Below are 20,907 nucleotides of genomic sequence, written 5' to 3'. Positions count from 1 at the left end.
CCCCTGGATGATCTGAACGCCACAAGTTACTGGGTGTGGCTGCCTGGATGTCTCCAGTGAGGACTTACAAGCACCCTTGGGAGACACCAGCAGCCGTCAGGCTGTGTTCTTAGGGACCAGCGGAGGGTCCTGGACCGGATGAATCCAGGTCTGGGTCTTGGCTGTGACTGGGGCCTGGAGCTGGGCAGCCCTTTAGGGCTCCAGGACTGGTGAACGTGTCTCACCGTGGAGAGCAGGTGGGTGAGACAGTACTGCTTGCGTCACCAGCAGACCCTTGGAGTCCTCAGCCCCAGGACGGACCCCAGGGGTCCTCACAGCCACCCTGGCAAGAGGGGGGCCTTCTCAGGATTTACATGATGCCAGCACCCAGGACAGAGTCGAGGGCGGGGACTTCTGGTAGCGTCCTGTGTCCTGCACTTGGGGTCCAGGCAGGGCTGGCTTGCTCTTGTCACATGTTCTCTAGAGCCCAGGCCTCAGCCCTGCATCACCTCCAGGTGCCCAGGGTTCGGGGTGAGCACAAGGGGGGGCCTTCCCTGTAGGTGGTCCGACAGTTCTCCAGCACCACCCTGCCGCCCCCAGCTGCTAGTGACTTCGGACGTATTAAGTCCTGGCTTGGGACACCTGCACCCCAGAGTGCATCAGAGTGCCTGGTTCGAGTCCTGACCACTCCCAGACTTCCAGTCCAGCTCCCTGCTATTGTGCCCGAGAGTCAGCACTCAGGTTCCTGCCACCCACCCGGGGGAGACCCAGATGGAGTTCCTGGCTCCTGGCTAAGTGCAAATGGACAGGGCGAGGGGAGGAGCTCAGTGTATCTCCACCTGCTCTTGACCTGGGTCAGTGGTCCCAGGATCCCTTGTAGTGAATAAAGGTGTTATCTTGCTTCCCTAGGCAAGCGTGTCACAGGAGCCCCTGGCAGTGCCAGGCAGCAGGTGAACGTGGGCGTGTTTACTGCCAAGTTCCAGGGGTGGGGGTGGGAGGTCTGTCAGGAGGCTGGGGAGGGTGGACCTGCCTGGACTCAGCAGTGGGCAAGGCCTTGCTTTCCAGTCCTGAGCTGCAAGGAGGAGACAGGGCCTTCTCGGAGGGGACTGAGCTGCATCCCACCCAAACCTCGAGTGGAAGAGGTGAGGAGGAGCCAGCACCTGCTGTAGCTTTGTCGTCACCAGGCTGATGCTGGGTCCCTGCTGCGCCCGCCATCGTAGCGCAGCCCAGGAGTTCCACCTCATGCTGCCTGCTGTTTTCTTCTTGTTGCTGACTGATTCTCAGAGCAGGAGGGAAGCCAACCCTCTAACCAATGCTGAGTTCTCAGCTAGCCCAGAAACCAGGGGACCCGTGTTCCCACATTCTGTGGGAAAGCGGGCCTGTGTCAAATAGCTCACGAGTCAGCCTGAGGCCAGAGGAGGATGGGTCACGCCTCCCACAAAGCAGTGCAGCTCCTGGTGCAGGTGCACCTGTGCAGCCCAGCTCACAGGTGATTGTGGGGGACAGGCAGCAGGACGCCATCTGCCCCCAGCAGTGATGCAGCCCTCTGATCCACTTTCACCAAGCCCAGCACTTTGTCCAGCCCCAGGGGGACCCGCCAAGGTCAGGGGTACGTGTAGGGGGCTGGGCTTTACTTCCAGTCTGCTGTCTCCACCCCGCCACTGGCGGAAGCTGCAGCCCCTGCTCAGGGCCGCCTGCGTGAATTATTTAGCATTGCGCCAGCCCGGTAGTGCTCAGCCTGCCCTCAGTCTCCTGGGGCTCCGGGTGTGGCTCTGACCTCATCCTCCTTCAAAAGAGCCTGCTGCTAACGGGCAGGGACCCGGAAGTGGCAGGTGCCTCGGTGAAAGGAGGCCACCGGGAGGGAGACCCAGCTGTCCCCGGGCCAGGGCAAGGAGTGGGGACAGGACCCGGAGCAGGCATCCGCAGGTTCAAGTGCTGGCTCTTAGGGCTGCTCCCTGAGTCCTCCTTCAGTTTGTTTATTGGTAAAATGGACCCCTACACTTCCACCCACACAGACGCCGCTGAGTTGGGGGTCCCCTGCAGCAGTCAGAGAGTACTCAAAAGTTTTACACCAGATCCTCAGGGCTGCGGAATCCCCCTGAGGACACGCCCACGGCCCCCAGCGCACCTGGAGTGGGGGCACAGCATCCAGCGGACGTCACACCCCAGCCAATCCAGGGCTGCCTTCCCAGGCGCCGCCTCCTGCAACCTGACCCAGCGCCCGCTGTCTGGGCTCCCGCTGCAACAGGGGCCCTGGCCACGTCGCTTCCCAGACTGCAGTGGTTAGCTCTTGGCTGTCCCACCCTGGAGCCGGGGCCTGCCCCCTTCCCGGCTGTCGCTTTCAGCCCAGAGCAAAGCAGGGGGCTGAAGCAGCAGGTCCCTGTTTCCAAGAGGGGAGATCCATGTGGGGTGCACAGGGTGTCTGTGCACACAGTGTGGGGCCATGGGCAGCATTCCTGGCCGGCCACCACCGGAGGCCAGCAGCACTGCCCAGCCTTCCCAGAAAGTGACAAATACCCTGTGCCAACAAGGCCATTCTCAACTTTCTGGGGGTGGGAGGTGGGGGGGCATGGGACCAGGACACAGGTCCAGTCTGGAGACTGTAACCTTGGCCACCACAAGTGACCTGCCAACTCCTCACTCCATGCAAACACCTCCCGGCTGCTGGAGTGGGTGCCAAGCAGGTCCTGGGCAGGCCACCACAGAAGGCTCCTCACGCAGCCTTGGGGTCATGGGGAGGGGCTGGCCAAGGCCACCCTGAGTCCAGGGGCTGTGAGGGCATGTCCTGGGCAGCAGGGCCCAGCTGTGGGGCACTTGTGCCTGGGACCCAGTCTGTCATCTCCCATAAGGAGGCAAAAATTAGGATGTCTCTTAGCCACACAGTTATATGTACACACTGCCACACAGGCACACGCACAGCCACCTTCAGTCATACACCACACACCATCATACATGTACACAAGTCACACATGTACATACAGGCACACATGCACGCAGCCACACACACATACACAGCAGTGGGCTGCAGAAGGACCCGGAGTGACCCAGTTCACGGAGGACCTTGTTCAGTCCCTACGCCAGACCTATCAGAGCCAGGGGCATGACGCAGAGACGGTGGGCAAGGGGTACAGCCAGCAGTGACCCCTGCACCCAATTTGCCCGGTAGAATGCAGAGGGGCGGTGTTTTTTTTTTTAAGATTTATTTATTTTATTACAAAGCCAGATATACAGAGAGGAGGAGAGACAGAGAGGAAGATCCTCCGTCCGATGATTCAGTCCCCAAGTGAGCTGCAACGGGCCGGTGCGCGCCGATCCGAAGCCAGGAACCAGGAACCTCCTCCGGGTCTCCCACACGGGTGCAGGATCCCAATGCATTGGGCCGTCCTCAACTGCTTTCCCAGGCCACAAGCAGGGAGCTGGATGGGAAGTGGAGCTGCCTGGATTAGAACCGGCGCCCATATGGGATCCCGGGGCGTTCAAGGCGAGGACTTTAGCCGCTAGGCCATGCCGCCGGGCCCAAGGGGGGCGGTGTTTTTGAAAGTGACTCATTTGAGGGCTCGGCAGTGTGGCCTAGTGGCTAAGGTCCTCGCCTTGATCCCATATGGCTGCTGGTTCTAATCCCGGCAGCTCCACTTCCTCTCTATCTCTCCTCCTCTCAGTATATCTGACTTTGTAATAAAAATAAAATAAATCTTAAAAAAAAAAAAGAAAGTGACTCATTTGAGAGCTGGAGACAAATGGACAGATGCTGGTTCTTCCCCCACGCCTTCAGCACCTGGGGCTGGGCAGGAGGCGTGGGTGAGGCTGTTGGGCGCGGCCTGGGATGCAGGTGCCAGCCTGAGGCAGCCGAGGGGGGGGGGGCGGGTGCCAGGGCGAGGCCTGCCAGTGCAGCTGCCGGAGGCGCAGGACCTCACTCCATGGCAGCTGTGATGTCCACTAGGACATGTCCTCGAGCCTAGCTTGTGGCGTGCAAGGTGTGTGGGACAGTGGCTTTCAAAAGGACCGATGCTGGCGCCAGCACCGTGGCTCAACAGGCTAATCCTTCGCCTAAAGTCACTGGCGTCACATATGGGCACCTCACCTCTTGGCTGCTCCCTGCTTGTGGCCTGGAAAATCAAGAGGATGGCCCAAAGCCTTGGGCCCCTGCACCCATATGGAAGACCTGGGAGAAGCTCCTGGCTCCTGGCTTCAAATCAGCTCAGCTCTGGCTGTTGTGGCCACTTGAGAACTGAACCAGCAGATGGAAGATATTCCCTCTCTCTCTCTCTCTCTTTCGTTTCCTCTAAATCTGCCTTTCAAATAAAAATAAACACTTAAAGAAAAAAGGAGAAATGACTTTTTTTTAAGGGACCAATGCTTTGGTATAAGGGGTTAATCTATTGCTTTCAGCAGTGGCATCTCCAGTGGGCACAGGTTTGAGTCCTCACTGCTCCACTTCTGATCCAACTGCCTGTTGACATGCCTGGGAAAGCAGTGGAAGACAGCTCAAGTGCTTGGGCCCTTGCACACATGTGGGAGACCTGGATGAAGCTCCTGGCTCCTGGCTTCAGCCTGACCCAGCCCTGGCCATTGTGGCCACCTGGGGAATGAACCAGCAGACAGAAGATCTTCGTCTTTCCCTATAACTCTGCCCTTTAAATAAACAAATAAATAAATTTATTTTTAAAGAGGGCCATTGTACCTTAGCTGTCCTGCTGGTAGGTCAGGGATCAAGTGTTCTGGTCACTTCTGGACATAAGAATGGGAAAGTGGAAGGAATACATGACTGCCCTGGGGCCAGCTGGGCGGGGCAAGTCAGGGTCAGGACCCCTGGGAGAACTGCCCTTCTGAGGTTGAAAGCTTGCAGTCTTACCTTGGGGGGGGGCCCTCCCCCTTCCCTGGGCTCCAGGGACCAGGCCTTCTCTCTCCCCCAATCCAGAGTTCTGAGCCAGCCGTAAACCCTGGCTGCGGGCAGGGGTGGGTGGCGGTGCTGCAGCCTTGCCAAGCACCACAGGTGTGCCACGCCCTTGCAGCAGCCTCCTGGGTGTGTGTGTGGGGGGGGATTGTGGCCATTGCCCTGGCCTCCTCCCTCCTCCACCCCTACTCCCTGCTGCTCTCCCAGGGGGAAAGACTCCAGGCAACTGAGCCCTTAGCGATCTCCCAGGGGCGTCCAGAGGGCTCCACCATCTCCTCTCTGGTCAGGTAGTTAAGATAACCACTCCTGGCGCCACCTGTGAGATAACCAGACTGGGGTCTTGAATCTTGGGAACTGAGAATTATCACGTAGGCGGCTGGGCCTACCTTACCCTACCGTACCCTACCCTACCCTACCCTACCCTATTGCTACAATGGACCATCGCATCTGCCACTACTGAGCACCAGAGAAGTGCCAGGTGTTCCCCCAGCTCCTGCATGGAAGCAGCCGCTGCTGAGGGGCAACAGCTTTCACCTGCTCACCTTTTGTGAGGGGCAGAAGAGGGAAGAGCCACATGACCCGAGGCTGTGGCCCCCAAGTCCCGTGTGTGTATAGATGTTTAGGGACCGGCTGCATGGCCTGGAATGTCCACGGGCCTGCTGTCCTCCCCTTGGTGGAGCTGGAAGACGTGCAGGTCAGAGTGAGGACTGGGGTCCAGAAGCCTGGGCCACTAGCGGGTGGGGCTGGCCACCACCTCACTTGTCTGGGCTTTCAGAGTAATTCCTGCTTTGAAGGAGCCCTCTGTTTCCCTGTCTTTCGTTACATGTTACCTACTGAGCCATGAACTCCTAGAAAGGAGGTGTCCTCGTATTTTAACCTTCCTGTCTTCTGGAGGCAGCCTTAAATAGGTGCACCGTGGATGGTAAGTGGTGCCTGGGCTTTGCGCGCCCCCTGGTGGACACGGAGGAGCATGCCGCATCTCAGATATCAGCTGGAAGAGTGGTCCTGATTCCCCGCACCCCTCCCCCAAGTGCGCAGTCTAGGGCGGGGGTGGGGGGGATAGGCACCCTGAGCAAGGTCTGGCAGGGAGGGGTGTGGGCCTTTAACAGATGTGGTGATGAGAGGCAGGTGTGAAAGGGGGCCTGGGACATCCATGTTTTGGGAGCAAGGAGGCAGCTACACTGGGCAGAGGTGGGAGCAGGTCCCCTGGACCCCGTGGGGTGAACTGTGGGGTGAAGATTGCTGGGACACTACCCCCCACACTCCCTGGAATGAAGCACTGTGGATACACTGTGGATACTGCAGGTGGATACGCTAAGGCCCAGGGAGGTTGGCGACCCAGCCAAGGTCCCCCAGCTTAGCACCGGCTGGCACTCCCAGCCCAGGCTCTCCTCTCATCCACACTCCTTCACTCATTCGTCCATTTTCAGGGGTGACTTCGTGGGCCTAATGTCGAGTCCCCAGTCCTGCGTGGTCTCTGGGCTCTGCCCAACAACTGCATGAAAAAGGACGGGGCAGCTGGGCAGAAGGTTCAGGCGTGGGTCTCTAAAAAAAAAAAAAAAAAAAAAAAAAAGCTCCCTGTATGATTAAGATTTTAAAAAAAGATTTATTTTATTTTTATTACAAAGTCAGATATACAGAGAGGAAGAGAGATAGAGAGGAAGATCTTCCGTCTGATGATTCACTCCCCAAGTGAGCGCAATGGCCGGTGCTGCGCCGATCTGAAGCCAGGAGCCAGGAACTTCCTCCAGGTCTCCCGCATGGGTGCAGGATCCCAAAGCATTGGGCTATCCTCTACTGCTTTCCCAGGCCACAAGCAGGGAGCTGGGTGGGAAGTGGAGCTGCCGGGATTAGAACTGGCGCCCACATGGGATCCTGGTGCGTTCAAGGTGAGGATTTTAGCCACTAGGCCACGCTACCAGGCCCGATTGTTAAGATTTTTTTTTAAAGATTTATTTATTTTTATTACAAAGTCAGATATACAGAGAGAAGGAGAGACAGAGAGGAAGATCTTCCATGTGATGATTCACTCCCCAGGTGAGCCGCAACGGCCGGTACTGCGCCGATCCGAAGCCGGGAACCAGGAAACTCTTCCGGGTCTCCCACGCGGGTGCAGGGTCCCAAAGCATTGGGCCGTCCTCAACTGCTTTCCCAGGCCACAAGCAGGGAGCTGGATGGGAAGAGGAGCTGCCGGGATTAGAACCGGCGCCCATATGGGATCCCGGGGCGTTCAAGGCGAGGACTTTAGCCGCTAGCCCACGCCGCCGGGCCCAGATTGTTTAGATTTTTACACTTGATCTTAGCCAAAAGGCCGAGAAGCGATTGTTAAGATTTTTAAAGGCAGTTTTTTACCAGTGTATTTATTTTGGGGGCTGGCTTCATGACACAGTAAGCTAAGCCTCAGTCTGTAACACCAGTATCCCACATAGGTGCTGGTTCAAGTCCCAGCCGCTCTACTCCCATCCAGTCCCCTACTCGAGGCTTGAGAAAGCAGCAGAGGATGGCCCAAGCCCTCGGGATCCTGCATCACATGTGAGACACAGAAGACGCCCCCAGTTCCTGGACTCAAATCAGCTCAGTTCTGGCCATTATACCCAGGAAGTTCTTCCATCTGCTGGTTCACTCCCCAAATGGCTGCAACTGTCCGAGTTGAGCTGATCCAAAGCCAGGAGCCAGGAGCTTCTTCCAGGTCTCCCACGTGGGTGTAGGCTTTGGGCCGTCCTTGAATGCTTTCCCAGGCCACAAGCAGGGAGTGGCGTGGCAAGCAGGACCGCCAGGATTAGAACTGGCACCCATTTGGAAACCCAGCATGTGTAAGGCAAGGACTTTAGCCACTAGGCTACCGCACCAGGCTCGAGTTTTATTCATTTTTAAAGATTTTATTTGCAAAAGAGAGAGATCTATTCTCAAATGCCCACCATACCCAGGGCTGCGCCAGGCTGAAGCCAGGAGCCAGGAACTCAATGGTCTCCCATGTTTGTGGCAAGGAGACAACTGCTTGGACCGCCACCTGCTCTCTCCTGGTGTGCACAGCCCCTCTGGGTCTCACTGGCTGCCCTTTAGGCGGTCAGTGAGATCCCAGAGCAGAAACCTCAGACCTTCTTGGTGGGCGTGGGTAGACGACGGCTGGGCACTGTCCCCTCGTGCCCTCTCCTTTCCCTCCTCCTTCTCCACCATGAGTGCCACTGATCTCTCTGACATTTGGAATCCTCTCCGGGAGGGACTGGAGCCCCCCCCGCTGTTCCCTGTCCACTATGTCCCAGGTGACACAGAGGCCTCGGCACGCCCTGGCTGGCCCATTCCTGACCGGCTATTCCAGCAGCCACCAGCAGGTGGCAATAGGGGCAGCTCATGGCTGGCCTTGGACTCTGAGTGGAGCAACTTTGCTACAGGGGGACAGAGTGGCTGGGTCCGCCTGTCTGACCTGTACTCCTTCGCTCCAGCCACACCTGGAAGTGGCACCAGAACAATGGATCTTTCCAAACGCCAGGATACAACCTCTCTGCGCTGAGGTTAGGTCTGGCCATCTGGTCCACCCAGCTCTGCCCTGTCCACTCCGAGCGCTTTGAGTCTGAAGGGTCCTCGTGGAAACCCCAGAGGCCCACCAGGTGGAGAACCCATGAGCTGGGACAGGCTGAGCTGGAGCCACATGGAGCCAGGTGGGAGCTGGGGTTGGATAGGGGGTGGCAAGGGCACTGGGCAGGCACAGGCTGGACACGTGGGATTCCTGGCCAAGTGTGAGTAGCAGGTCTTGCCTTCCACACACACCCGGCTCCTCAGCTGCTTGGCGAGATGGAGGCCACCAGTTCCTCTGCAGGGCTTTCCCTCCAGTGGCGGACAGCTGCTGGCCGGCTCTCCCTGCACCCTTCCCCCAGTGTGGCAGAAGGAGGGTACTTGCCCGGAGTCGCAGGCTCAGCTGGGCTGGTGCTGAACATCGTGGCCTGAGGTTCTGTCTGCTGTGGACAGTTTCCTTGTCATCATGCTACAGACCACAGAGTCGTCTATGATTGCAAAGCGCGGAGGGAAGGGAAGTGGCCAGGTGGGCTGGGCCTCAGGGAATCAGGGAAGTGGGGGGCACTCTGCCTGGCCGTGACAATCGTCCCAGCCTCTCCTTTTCTCTGCAAGTAGCCTGGACAGCGCTCCCCTGGGCCGGAGCCCTTTGTGCCCACAGCTAGCCCTAGCCCGTTCCCAGGACTGCTGCCTCTGGTTGGCCTTGTCCACTCTCAGAAACACTCATTCTCTAGCTTCTGGAACCATCTGTGGGCTGGAGAGAGGGGAGCCGGAGGGTGTAGAAGTCTGAGGGTTGGGTAGGAAGAAGCTCCCACCTTCCAGGATCCCTCCCTCAGGGCAGCGTCGGACACTTGAGTATCCAAGTTCAGGCTCACACATGCCCCCAGAGCCCAATCCTGCCACCAGGTGGCCTGGCTACTGCTGGTTCCACAGCCCTGAAATGAGCACAGGGCCAGGGGCTGGTGGGACAGGGTCAGCGTTTGATAGACGGCTCTGGAAAGTGCCAGTTCCTGGGTCTGTGGCTGGGACACCTCCCACTGCCTTCCTTAGTTCTTCCACCCTCTGTGTTGGGGGCCACCCCCTGGGTGTCACCATGTGCAGGGCGGGTCATGGTGGCCGACTCACCACATACGTGGGCGGGGTATGAGGGTCACACAGCTGGAGTGGCTCCCTCGTCCAGCTGAGCAGAGTGCCTGAGTCCCCCTGGAACATGCCGGGGTGCAGGGCGCAGGTCCTGAGCCCTGTGTGACTGTGTGTGGGAGCCTGGGCTGGGGCAGGGACAGGGACTCCATAGTGACTTTTTTTTAAAGATTTATTTATTTTTATTGGAAAGGCGGATATACATAGAGGAGGAGAGACAGAGACGAAGATCCTCCATCCGATGATTCACTCCCCAAGTGAGCGCAATGGCCGGTACTGCGCCGATCCGAAGCCAGGAACCTGGAACCTCCTCCAGGTCTCCCACACGTGGGTGCAGGGTCCCAAGGCTTTGGGCCGTCCTTGACTGCTTTCCCAGGCCACAAGCAGGGAGCTGGATGGGAAGTGGAGCTGCTGGGATTAGAACCGGCGCCCATATGGGATCCCGGGGCGTTCAGGGCGAGGACTTTAGCCGTTAGGCCATGCCGCCAGGTCCCGACTCCATTGTGACTTACATGAAGTTTCCCTACCTTCTCAGCACCAGAAGGAGGCGCACAAAGGCCCCCAAGTATGGTAACCTGTCAGAGGTCACTGGTGGGCAGGTGACGTGTACGGGGCATCCTGGGCGGGGCACCCTCAGGAAGCACAAGATGGAGTGTGCCCAGGGGAGGAGTCAGAGACACAGAGGGTTAGGGTAAGGGTTAGTCAAGCAGCCGGGAGGTCCAGAGGCCAGATGGCCAGGAGCCACTCTCACTCAGACCCTGGGCAAGGGACCTCGGCCCCTCTAATTGCCACTCCCCTGCCCTGTCCCCCAACCAGCCGGCTTCTGACTCCGGTTCACATCTGTGTACCTTCGGAACCTGGCAGGTGTTAAGCCCTGGCTAGGTATGTTCAGCCCCAGTGGGAGGCAGGCACGGGCGGGGCTCACTCCAGGGGGGTCGGTCCCATTGTGCTGTGCATCCCATGGCATGGAACATCATTGCACAGGCCGCCTCTTGCTTCTGGTCCCCGGTGCCCGCCTGTGGGGCCACCCTGGGGCCAAACCCACAAGGTCAAGGCCTCTCCCCGAGCTTCCCACTGTCCTTCCCACTCAGGGAAACCAGGAACTCCCTCCCATACCCACAGGAGGTCCCGGGGAAGGGGACCCTGCTGAGGGGTCCCACGCCCCAGATCTCTTCCGGGAACCTTAAGGTGGGTGGACCTCCATTGGCAGGACCAACAAGTGCCCCTCTGGTCTCTGAGCAGGTCCCTGCTCACTGGGAAGAGCTGTGAGCAGAGGCAGAGGTGATGTGGAAGCCACACGGTACATCCTAAGCAGGGGACTCACCCTAGGGTGAGGCTTGTCACCCCGCAGCCAAGAGCTGCCCTTCCGCCTTGCCCAACCTCACTTGCTCATCTTCCTCGGGGCCAGTGGACAGGTTGGGGTCGGGGGAAGGGAACAGTGGGAATCGAGTCCCCTGGCCCGTTGGTCCAGGTGGGCCAGGTGCCTCTTGCTGTTGCGACAGGGGATCACATGCCCTGGACGATGATGCATCTCCGTGTTGAATGTCATTTCCTCTTGCTCTTGTTGCCAGCAGGGGTGGGAAGAGACGGGCCTGAGGACGCCAGACACAGCATGATCATTATCATCCAAGTCCCTCGCGTGGGTGAGTGGCGGTTTGCTCTAGGTCACTTACGGTTCAGCGGAGTCCCACAAGGACCTCACAGGGACATCTGTCCGATGCCCTCGGGGCTCTGTCCTCACCACTTCTGGTAGAGCCAGCAAGTCTTGGCTCGCCTGGCAGCTGGTGCACCTGTGGCCAGAACGAAGGAAGGGCGCTCCTGGGGGTCCCTTGCCAGGCCATGAGCAAGCAGCTCCATGGGATGGACACCAGGAGAGAAATCCCTGCCGGCCCCCAGAGGAGGCGTCCATGACAGGGTCAGTGTTAGCTGCATTTGTATGGCCATTCCATGCAAGCTGAGGGGTGCAGATCTCCAGGGGTCTCTGAACTGCCAGTGGCCAGAGCAGAGCGGGCTCCCTCCAGGCTGGCTGGCTGAGTCCCTGCTCTTCACTCAGCCCTGAGTGGGGTCCAATGGAGACAAAGCCTGAGGTCACATGGAGGACCCGTGTTAGAGTAAGAGCCATCCAGGCGCTATGGGACCATTGTGCCAACTTGGGCTCCTGGCATGGTGACTTCATGGTGGGTTCAGCTGGCCCCGCCCTACAAGGTCCCTTGTCCTGACCACAAGGGGACCACAAAGCTGCCAGCAGGAAGCAGGGCCCCGCAGTCCTGGGGGATGTGAGAGGAAATCAGAGAATCTGTCGGAAGGGAGACCCTGTGACTGGAACGGCCATGCCCTGCCGGCCAGGGCGGAAGAGGATGTTCAGAGTCCCTGGGGGTCTCAGCGGGTTGTCAGCCCCTTGACACTTCCAACTTCTCCATTTTCTGACCAGCTGCGATTCAAGAACCAAGAGAAGTCAAACAAGGAAACAGCCAGCACAGAGAAAAAGCAGAAGTGGGGGCCCACGGTACTGTGCACCTCGCTGAGTGGGCCTGCCACCTCGGGTCCAGCGGGGGCCTGGCTCTGTGGCCACAGTGACACCTATGCTGGAGGGATGACCTCTCGGGGCCCTGCCGTGGGGCTGACCTCAGCGCTGCTGCTGCTGCTCTGGCTGCCAGGTGAGAGGCTCTCCACCTCCCCTGGGAGGAGTATGAAGGGTGTCACATGGGACCCTGCACAGAATGTAGAGTGGGTCACCTTCTGCCCATCGTGTGAGATGGATGGACAGAAGGACCCAAGCCCCAAGAGGGGAAAGGGTGAGGGTCTCTCCCTCCTCTGCCTCTGGCTGGGCCACAGAGGGTACCCGGGGGAGGGGGGGTGCACTCGAGGAGTTGCAGTGTGTTGGTGTCAGGAGGGATCAAGAAAGAGGCAGATGTCCCGAGAGGGGAGGATGGCCACAGGGAGTACACGGGCTGCTGGAAGGCTCTGCAGTTTGGGGGTGTGGATAAAAGGTGGAGACAGGGAGGAGCAGGTGTTAGGGTGTGCAGACTAAGCCAAGGTGGCCCTGCTGTGGGCTGGGCAGGTGGCAACCCCAGGGAGGAGGTGGGTATTCAGGGAGGCTAGATGGGACAGAGCAGAGAGAGGGCAGAGGAGTGGGGAGGGAGGTGAGCAAAGGGAGAGGGCTTGGTCTGGGAGAGGTTCCCGGGGGTCTTCTGGTCACAGCTCGCCCACCCTCTATGCGGGCCCCTGGCAGGTCCTGCCGTCTGGGCAGGTTGAGTCCTGGGACAGTGGAAATCTTTTTGGCTGCATTTCTTGTAAATCACACGTTCCTTCTCTTGCGGCTGCAGCTCGACGTAAAGCGCTCACTTTCTGCGGGTTCATGAACATGGGGGTGTCTTCCCCCGGCCAGTGTCTGTTGGTTCCCCTGGGATTCCTTTGGGACAGGTTCTCCTCCCCTGTCCTGGGGATGGCCCGGAATCTCGTGTCACGGCTTCACCGTGGTAGGGGCCTCTGATATGATTTTCTCTGCAAAACCTTAAGCACGATTGGAATTGTTCCTTCCTTGAACTTGTAAAACTGTCCCAGGTTTGTACATTTTGGGGGGATGAGGAGGCAGGAAGGAACTCCCTGAAAAACCTGCCACTGATCTTACTTTTATTTTTTTACTTGAAAGAGTTACAGAGACACAGAAAGAGAAGGAGGTCTCCCATGCCCTGGTTCATTCCCCAGATGGCCACAGCAGCTGAGGCTGGGCCAGGCTGGAGCCCCTAGCCTGGCCCTCCATGTGGGTCGCCCATGTGGGTGCAGGAGACCCGAGCCTGGCCCTACTTGTGGGTCGCCCCTGTGGGTGCAGGAGCCCAAACACTCTGGCCATCCTCCACTGCTTCCCCAGGTGTGTCAGCAGGAAGCTGGATTGGAAGTAGAACAGCTGAGACTCAAACCAGCACTCATGAGATGCTGGCTTCGCAGGTGGCAGCTTAGCCCACTGTGCTGTGATCCGTTATTGATTTTAAAAAGATCCAGGAGGGAGGCATTGTTAAAATATCTAAGTCCTAAATGGAATGCCTGGGTGTAAGTCCTTGCTTTACTTTACAGCCGACTTCCTGGGGGGCAACAGGGATAGAAACAAGTGTGCCTGGCACTAGGGTCGGATGCTCTGCCAGCCCATTGAGGTCCTGGCTTGTGTGCCTGTGGTCAGGCCCAGCGGGCCAGTCAGGCTGGGATGGCCTACCCGGGAGCAGGCGGCTTTGCTGCAAGTGTGGAGGCCCCTGGGGGAAGTTGGCGGGCTAAGGGGAGGGGCCGTTGTGATGAAAATCCTGGGGTGGCTGAGTGGAGGGGAAGGTGCTGGAATTCTGAGCAGGTGGACAGAGTTGATGTGAGGGAAGGAGTAGGGGGCCCTTTGGAGAAGGTGACCCTAAACACCTGACCCAGATCCACCTGGTGAGGACCTGTCCCTGGCTTGTGTCTTCCAGGCTGTTTGTCCCTGAGCTGCCCCAAGGTCGTGGAAGGCACCTTCGGGGGCTCCTTGAGTATTCGGTGTCAGTATGAGGAGAAATATAAAAATCACAAAAAATTCTGGTGCCTTCAATCATGTTTGCCAAGCATGGAGATCGTGAAGACGAAAGCGTCAGGGGAAGAAGTGAGGAGAGGCCGCGTGTCCATCAGGGACCATCCTGCAAACCTCAGCTTCACAGTGACCCTGGAGGAGCTCCGCCTGCAGGACGCGGGCACATACCAGTGTGGGATCGATAGAACATTGAAATGGGATGCCACCTTCTTGGTTAAGGTGCGCGTGTCCCCAGGTGAATGCCAGGGCTACCATTGCAGTGGGCACACCTGGAGAGACCTGGACTTGGAGCCAACTGTGTGTGTTCGTGTAGGAGGGAGGTGCAGGGAGAGGAAGGGAGGCAGGGAGGCCTGCAGGAGCAGCTGCAGCCTCAGCGACCCAAGTCACACGGAAGGTGTGCGTGAATCAGCCGGAAACCCAGGGCCGAGCAGTGGGGGTGGGGTGCAGGGTGGGGGAGGGACATGTGCCAGGTGCAGGTGACAAGTCAGCTGTTAGCACGTGGCTGTGGTTGGATGGGTGAGACCAGGCTTGGTGGGGGTGACAGAGGACTCCTTGGAGGGCCCCCTCCCCACGGGCGGTGTGGAAGCAGGGGTGCTGGGGTGGTCTCCGTGTTCTGGTCAGGAAAGCCCCGCAGGCCCTGGGGTCCTGGGCCCCCTTCCCTGGAGGGCCTTCTGTGTACAATCAAACCAAGCCGTGGGAGCGTCACAGATGAGATCCCAGTGTCTGATTTGGGATTTTGCCACCAGCACCGACAATGATGACGTCACTGACACGTGCAGATACCACTGCCGCCAGGACCACGATCAGCACAACGACAGTGCCGACTGTGGCACCCACTGTGTCAGCTGCAGACAGTGCCAGCAACCAGGAGGGCCCCCACAGGGGCCACGGCATCGGGTAAGGCATCCTGGCCCCTGACCTTGTCCTTGGCCCGCTTCAGCCTGGGCGTCCAGCTGGGGTGAGAACCCACATCCCTGCTGTTTAAGACTTAGGTGGGAGATTGAAGTGTGTCTGTCCACATCTGGCCTGCTGAGGCCACACTGGACACCCTCAGAGGGTGGGAGTAGAAGGGGAGGCAGAGGTCATGAGCATAGGCGATATTCTCTTAGCCTCATCTGTGCTGAACGTGAGCTCTTGATTTTCTCTTTGGTTTCTCACTGTTGCCTGTACCATCATTGTGCTCATTTTACAGATGGGAAAACCGAGGCACAGAGCTCTTCAGTGATTTGTCCTGTTGAATAGCTGCAAGCGCCAAGGCTGGGCTCAGGTTTAGGGAACCCCCAAGGGGTCGAGCTTTTCTAAGTAGTGGTTCTTTGCGTTTCCTGGCATCACCAACCCCACCAAGAGTATGGTGACATTTAAAGACCCTCTGCCCACCCTGACACCCTCTGGGACACCACTGGGCAGGTGTCATTGACCACCCAGGGTTGGCAGGACCCCATGGGTTAAGGACTCTGTGCTACACCCTTGTGCGGGTGCCAGCTATACGTTGGGGATCCCCAGGCCACTGCACCCCTAGATATGGGAGCGCCGATGACCCCCTGAGTTTATTCATTCTTTTTTTTTTAATATTTATTTATTTTGTTACAAAGTCAGATATACAGAGAGGAGAGACAGAGAGGAAGATCTTCTGTCCGATGATTCACTCCCCAAGTGAGCCACAACGGGCCGGTATGCGCCGATCCGAAGCCGGGAACCTGGAACCTCTTCCGGGTCTCCCACGCGGGTACAGGGTCCCAATGCATTGAGCCGTCCTTGACTGCTTTCCCAGGCCACAAGCAGGGAGCTGGATGGGAAGTGGAGCTGCTGGGATTAGAACAGGCGTCCATATGGGATCCCGGGGCTTTCAAGGCGAGGACTTTAGCCACTAGGCCATGCCACCGGGCCCTACTAGTTCACTTCTTGACTCCTGTGTCTGCAAAGGTTGGGGCTGGAGCCAGAAACTCTATCCAAACGTTGCATATAAAGGGCCGTAGTTGAGCCATCCAAGGTTGTGAATTAGCAGGAGGCAGGAATCAGGGCAGGCAGTTGAAGCCAGGTGTTGGATGCTGGACGCAGGTGCCCGGCTAGAGGACTGCGCCTCCTGCTGCTGACTTGAGAAGCCAGGGGAGGCAGGCTGTCCCGGGCCGCCCACCCAGTCTCGCACCTTTCCTCCAGGCTCCCGCTGCTGCTCTCCCTGTTAGCCCTCCTGCTGCTGCTCTTGGTGGGAACCTCCCTGCTGGCCAGGAGGATGCTTCAGAGACAGGCCAAAGGTGAGCTCCCTCCACTGCCCCTGACCTACGGACATCTCAGATCACACATGCTGGGGCCTTGGCTGGCAGGCCCCTGGAAGTCTGCCTAGAAGGGGGAGCCTTTTCTGCTGCCAGCTGGTGGGGGGGGGGGCTGTGATTCTCCAGGGAAGCCATGTCCACTTCTGCTTTCACTCCAACCCTGGCACCTCCCCATGAACGTATTATTGTTATTATTATGTAACATCTCCAGCCACAGGCAGCAGGCACCCAGGAAACTCAAGGCTTTAGCCGCCCTCCTCTGAGCTCCAAGAAGCAGAGAGCTTACACAGTGCACACAGCACCATGTCCAGGGGTCAGGAGGACGGTGCTCAGCGATCAGCTGATGGGCAAATTGAACATGGGAAAGGAGGCAGGTGCAGCGTGGCAGCGGGAGCTGCAGTGATCCCACAGGAGCCGCCTCTGGCCCAGGCAGACGGAGGATGAGCCCTAGGGTTCCTCCATGTTCTTTGTATTAGAGAGAGAGAGAGACTCGGTCTCCCATTTATTGGTTTACTCCCTAAATGGCCATGATGGCCAGGGCTGGACCAGGCTGAAGCCAGGAGACAGGAGCTTCATCCAGCCTCCTGGGCAGGTGGCAGAGGCCCAAGCACTTGGCTCATCCTCTGCTACTTTCCCAAGTACATCAGCACGGAGCCGGACCGGAAATGGAACAGCCGGGACTTGAACCTGCGCTCATGTGAGGCCACCAATGATGCAGGCAATGGCCTTACCTGCCTCCTGCTTTGTGAGCAGAGGCTGTGAGGACTGTGTCTGCAGCGGCTGGAGTCTTTCAGGGCCGAGGGAAACTGAGGCAGGGTTGAGGGGCTTGGGTTGCTGCAGGATGGGCTGCTGCAGGTCCTGTAGGGTAGGGGGTGCCACTGCCTCCCAGTCTGAAAGGCACTTCCTCTCCTGCGGGGCTCAGGGTCACCCCCTGCATGGCCCAGGCTTTGCGGGTGCTGGAGGGGGAAGCCCAGCCTGCACTTTCTCCTCCTCCTCCTCTGTCATTTCTCTGGTTCCCTCCTTCCAAGCGCTTGCCACAGCCAGGTTTTCCCAGCCCGGGGGCCTCCCAGCTGTGGCTCCCAGCAGTCGCCTGGGTTGCCCTTTCACCCAGAAGCAGGGCTCTGCCATCAGTGCGGGAAGGATGAGGAACACATGAGCAAACAAAGAAGGGAATAAACTTCTTGTGGCCAAAACTCACACTCCCACCACCTCAAAACCCCAGCCTGCCGCATGTGTACTGCATTCCGGTCTCTCCTGTGCCTGCTACGTGTGTGCCCAGGAGTCCTTCAAAAGTTGGCTGCACACCCCAAGTCCTCTTTTAAACTGGGGTCTTTGCCCTTGAACCATTTTTCCTGATCTTTTATGTAGTTTTAAAGGATTTGTTCTAAAGGCAGAGTGGCAGAGTGACATTCTCCATGTTCACTCCCCAAATGACCTCACTGGCTGGGGCTGGGCCAGGCTGGTGCCAAGAGCTCCACCCTGGTCTCCCACATGGGCAGCAGGGACCCAACCAAGCACGTGGGCCCATCTCCTGCTGCCCTTCCAGGTGTGCTAGCGGGGAGCTGGATGGGAAGCAGAGCAGCTGGAATGTTGACATCACAATCGGCAGTCAGGAGCAGAGCGCCCGGCTCCCGTTCTACATCAGCTGAGGTCTCAGCACATTGGCCATGCATGCTCTGTGTCTGCCTTTAACTCCAGGGCTCTCTAAAGGGAAGGCAGGGTCTCTCCCAGCAGCATCCAGTGCTGAGGCCCTGGGCTGCCTGACTCAGACCTAGACCAAGGACATCCACCTGTGCTCACCTCACCCACTGCCACCCACTGGCGCCTGGATGAAAGGGTTGGGGTGGCGCCGATGTTGTGGCACAGTGGGTTGAGCTGCCACCTGCAATGCTGGCCTCCCATATGGGTGCCGGCTGCTTCACTTCTGGTCTAGCTCTTCGCTAAACGCACCTGGCAAAAAGAGGATGGGCCAAGTGCTTGGGCCCCTGTACCCCTACGGGAGACCCAGATGAAGCTTCTGGCTTCTGCTTGGCCCAACCCTGGGTTGTGAATCAGTGGAGCAAGATTCTTTCTCTCTCTGTAACTCTGCCTTTCAAATAAGTAATCTTTTTTTTTTTAAATGAAAGGCAGGAATCAGGTGTACAGAGCTGGACGCAAAGGCAGGACACCCCCCCTCCGCTCTCCCCCAGCCAGCGCGGCAGGTGCTGGAAGCCAAAGTTTGGCTGAGTCTGAGCTGGGATTCTCTGAGTCCTTGAGCCTCCTTCCCAGAGGCCTCCGGGGCAGCAGGTGTCTGAGGGATGGAGCCGTGGCTCAGGGTGGTACTGCAGACACCCCAGTGACTGCTTGTGGCTTGGTGCAGTTCCAGATCTCTGTAAGGACGGGCCCTCTTGGGGGTCCAGCTGCCCCTCTACCTTAACCCCCAAACCACCCAGTCATGTTTCCATGACTATTTGGATACCTCGCTCGGGCCGTTCTCCATTCACTCACTCAGCAAATCCCAGAGTGGCTGCCACAACTCACACCTGTGGGGGCAGGTGCCCAGGGCTGCCTGAGGTGTCCAGGGAAAAGCTTGTCCCTGTCCGGGGCTCAGCCTCCTTCCTTTCCTCGTGTCCTCTAGGTGGACAGCATCCAGAGCCAGCCCAGCGCACCGGGCAGGTAACAAAAGGCCACGGAGGAGGAGGGTGCTGGGGTGGCAGAGAGGGGCACGGAGGCTGCTGGGGGCCGGTCAGACCCTTCTGCTGGTGGAGGTTCTGGGGTGCATGGCCCAGAGATCTTTGCCTCCCTGCCAGGGGCGCGCAAGGTAGAGGGGTCCTCTGAGTGGATCTGCCCAGAGCCGAACATGGGGTGACCACAGAGGAGGCAGGGCTGGGAGGCTGAGGCACCCATAGTGGGGAGGGAAGGCTGGCAGGAGGGGTGAGCAGAGAAGCAGGGCGTGGTGGGGTTGCTCGCGGCTTCCTACCAAGCGCTACACGTCCTGCCCACCCCAGGCGGCAGAGGCTCACTATGCGAACTTGCAACTGCAGCCGCGGGGCCCACGGGAAGGGCCAGCTCCCACCAGGCAGCAGGAAGTGGAATACAGCACCGTGGTAAGCACCACGCAGGGTGCCCCATGGGGGCGGGAGCAGGCAGAGAGGGAGAAGGGGTGTGGATTTTGCCAGAGCCCATCCCCTCCTGTCCCTACCCTGGCCCCTGTGCCCACTGAGTCCCTTCCCAGACATGCTGAATCACCTGCTGGGGAACAGGGGCTTGGCTCCATGGGACATATCCACCGGCTCTGTCCACCCAGGGGGATGGAGGACCCCATCCTGCACCTTTCTGGGTTCCTGGAGAGCCATGCCCTGCCCCACCGCTGCCAGCTGTCTGCAGGACAAGCCCCTCATTTTGGCTTGCTCTGCCAGGTTCTCTGTGGAGCTGGCACAGTCGGGGCCCTTGCTGGTGGCTCCTGGCCGTGTGTCTGGAGTCCCCTGTGACCAGCTAGCCTGATGCTTTCTTCACATGACACGTTCTTGTGGCCGCCCAGCACCCGGGCCCTGGAGCAGCTGGCTTTTATGACTTGGTGTCGTGACTTCAAGTCCCCTTGCTATAGGCCAGTTTTGTGTCTGCAGCACACAGGGTTGTGCTGGCCCAGCTCTGTCTGGGGTCTGAGAAAGGGGCTCACTGTTCAGGGGTGCCGAGGTGACCTGGGGGAGCCTGGCCTACCCTGTGGAATGGATGGAGCTGGGTCTGCCTTGAGCATCCCAGGGACCACAGCATGCTGTGCCCCTGGCAGACAGGCAGCCCCCACTTCAAAGCCCCTGAGGCTCCCTCAAGTCTCCCTGCTGAGCTGCATGCTGCCCCCGCCCCATCTCCTCCTATTGTTGCAGGCCCCCCCAAAGCAAGAAGAGGTACACTACTCCCTGCTGACGTATGACACACAGCCACAGGATCGCCCCGCCGGCGGCACCCCTGCCCAGATGCACGCCAAGGAGGAACCCGTTTATACCATGATTCAGAGGCCCAGGGGCTGCCCCTGAGCTGCTCCCCGCCTCCCACAGCATGCTCCCCTCGATGGTGACTGGTGGGCAACTGGGCTCCCCCACGCTGACCCTCCTGTCCCACCAGCTGGGCTGGGACACTGGGAGCAGCAGGAAACCCCCTCCTCCTCCGTTTTTTTTTTTCTCTTTGTCCCCCTGGTTCTGTATGTGGGGGGAGGGGCGTGCATCTCCCTGCCCCCATGGCTCCAGGAGGCAACAACTCCCGTGGGGAAGCTCGGGAGACCTGGCAGGGGTTACCGGAACTGAGAAGTCTGGGCAAGAATGGAAGAGAATCGCCCACATGCAGGGGGACATGGGGACACCAAAGAACCTCCTCTTCCCCAGCTCACACACAAGAGAAGCGAGGCCCATTATTAGTTTTATCTCAGTGTAAGAGATACAAACAGGGGCTGGTGTTGTGGTATAGTGGGTAAAACCACTACCTGCAACGCCAGCATCCCATATGGGCACTGGTTTGATGCCTGGCTGCTCCACTTCCAATCCAGCTCCCTGCTAATGCTCCTGGGAGAGCAATGGAAGATGGCCCAAGGGCTT

General features: G+C 58.8%; 1 protein-coding gene across 1 annotated transcript; it reads left to right on the top strand.

The window, feature by feature from the left end:
• Window positions 1-10,002: 10,002 nt before the first annotated feature.
• Window positions 10,003-20,486, top strand: LOC101527410 (CMRF35-like molecule 8). Its single transcript, XM_058675745.1, has 8 exons — window positions 10,003-10,122; window positions 11,955-12,180; window positions 13,948-14,304; window positions 14,816-14,966; window positions 16,227-16,321; window positions 18,957-18,994; window positions 19,327-19,425; window positions 20,203-20,486. The coding sequence occupies exons 1-8, from the start codon at window positions 10,003-10,005 to the stop codon at window positions 20,350-20,352; spliced, it is 1,236 nt and encodes a 411-aa protein (XP_058531728.1). The 3' UTR covers window positions 20,353-20,486.
• Window positions 20,487-20,907: the final 421 nt, after the last annotated feature.

Source organism: Ochotona princeps, chromosome 17, assembly GCF_030435755.1.
Source record: "Ochotona princeps isolate mOchPri1 chromosome 17, mOchPri1.hap1, whole genome shotgun sequence".
Lineage (NCBI taxonomy): Eukaryota > Metazoa > Chordata > Mammalia > Lagomorpha > Ochotonidae > Ochotona > Ochotona princeps.
This window is presented reverse-complemented; position numbering and strand designations above follow the sequence as displayed.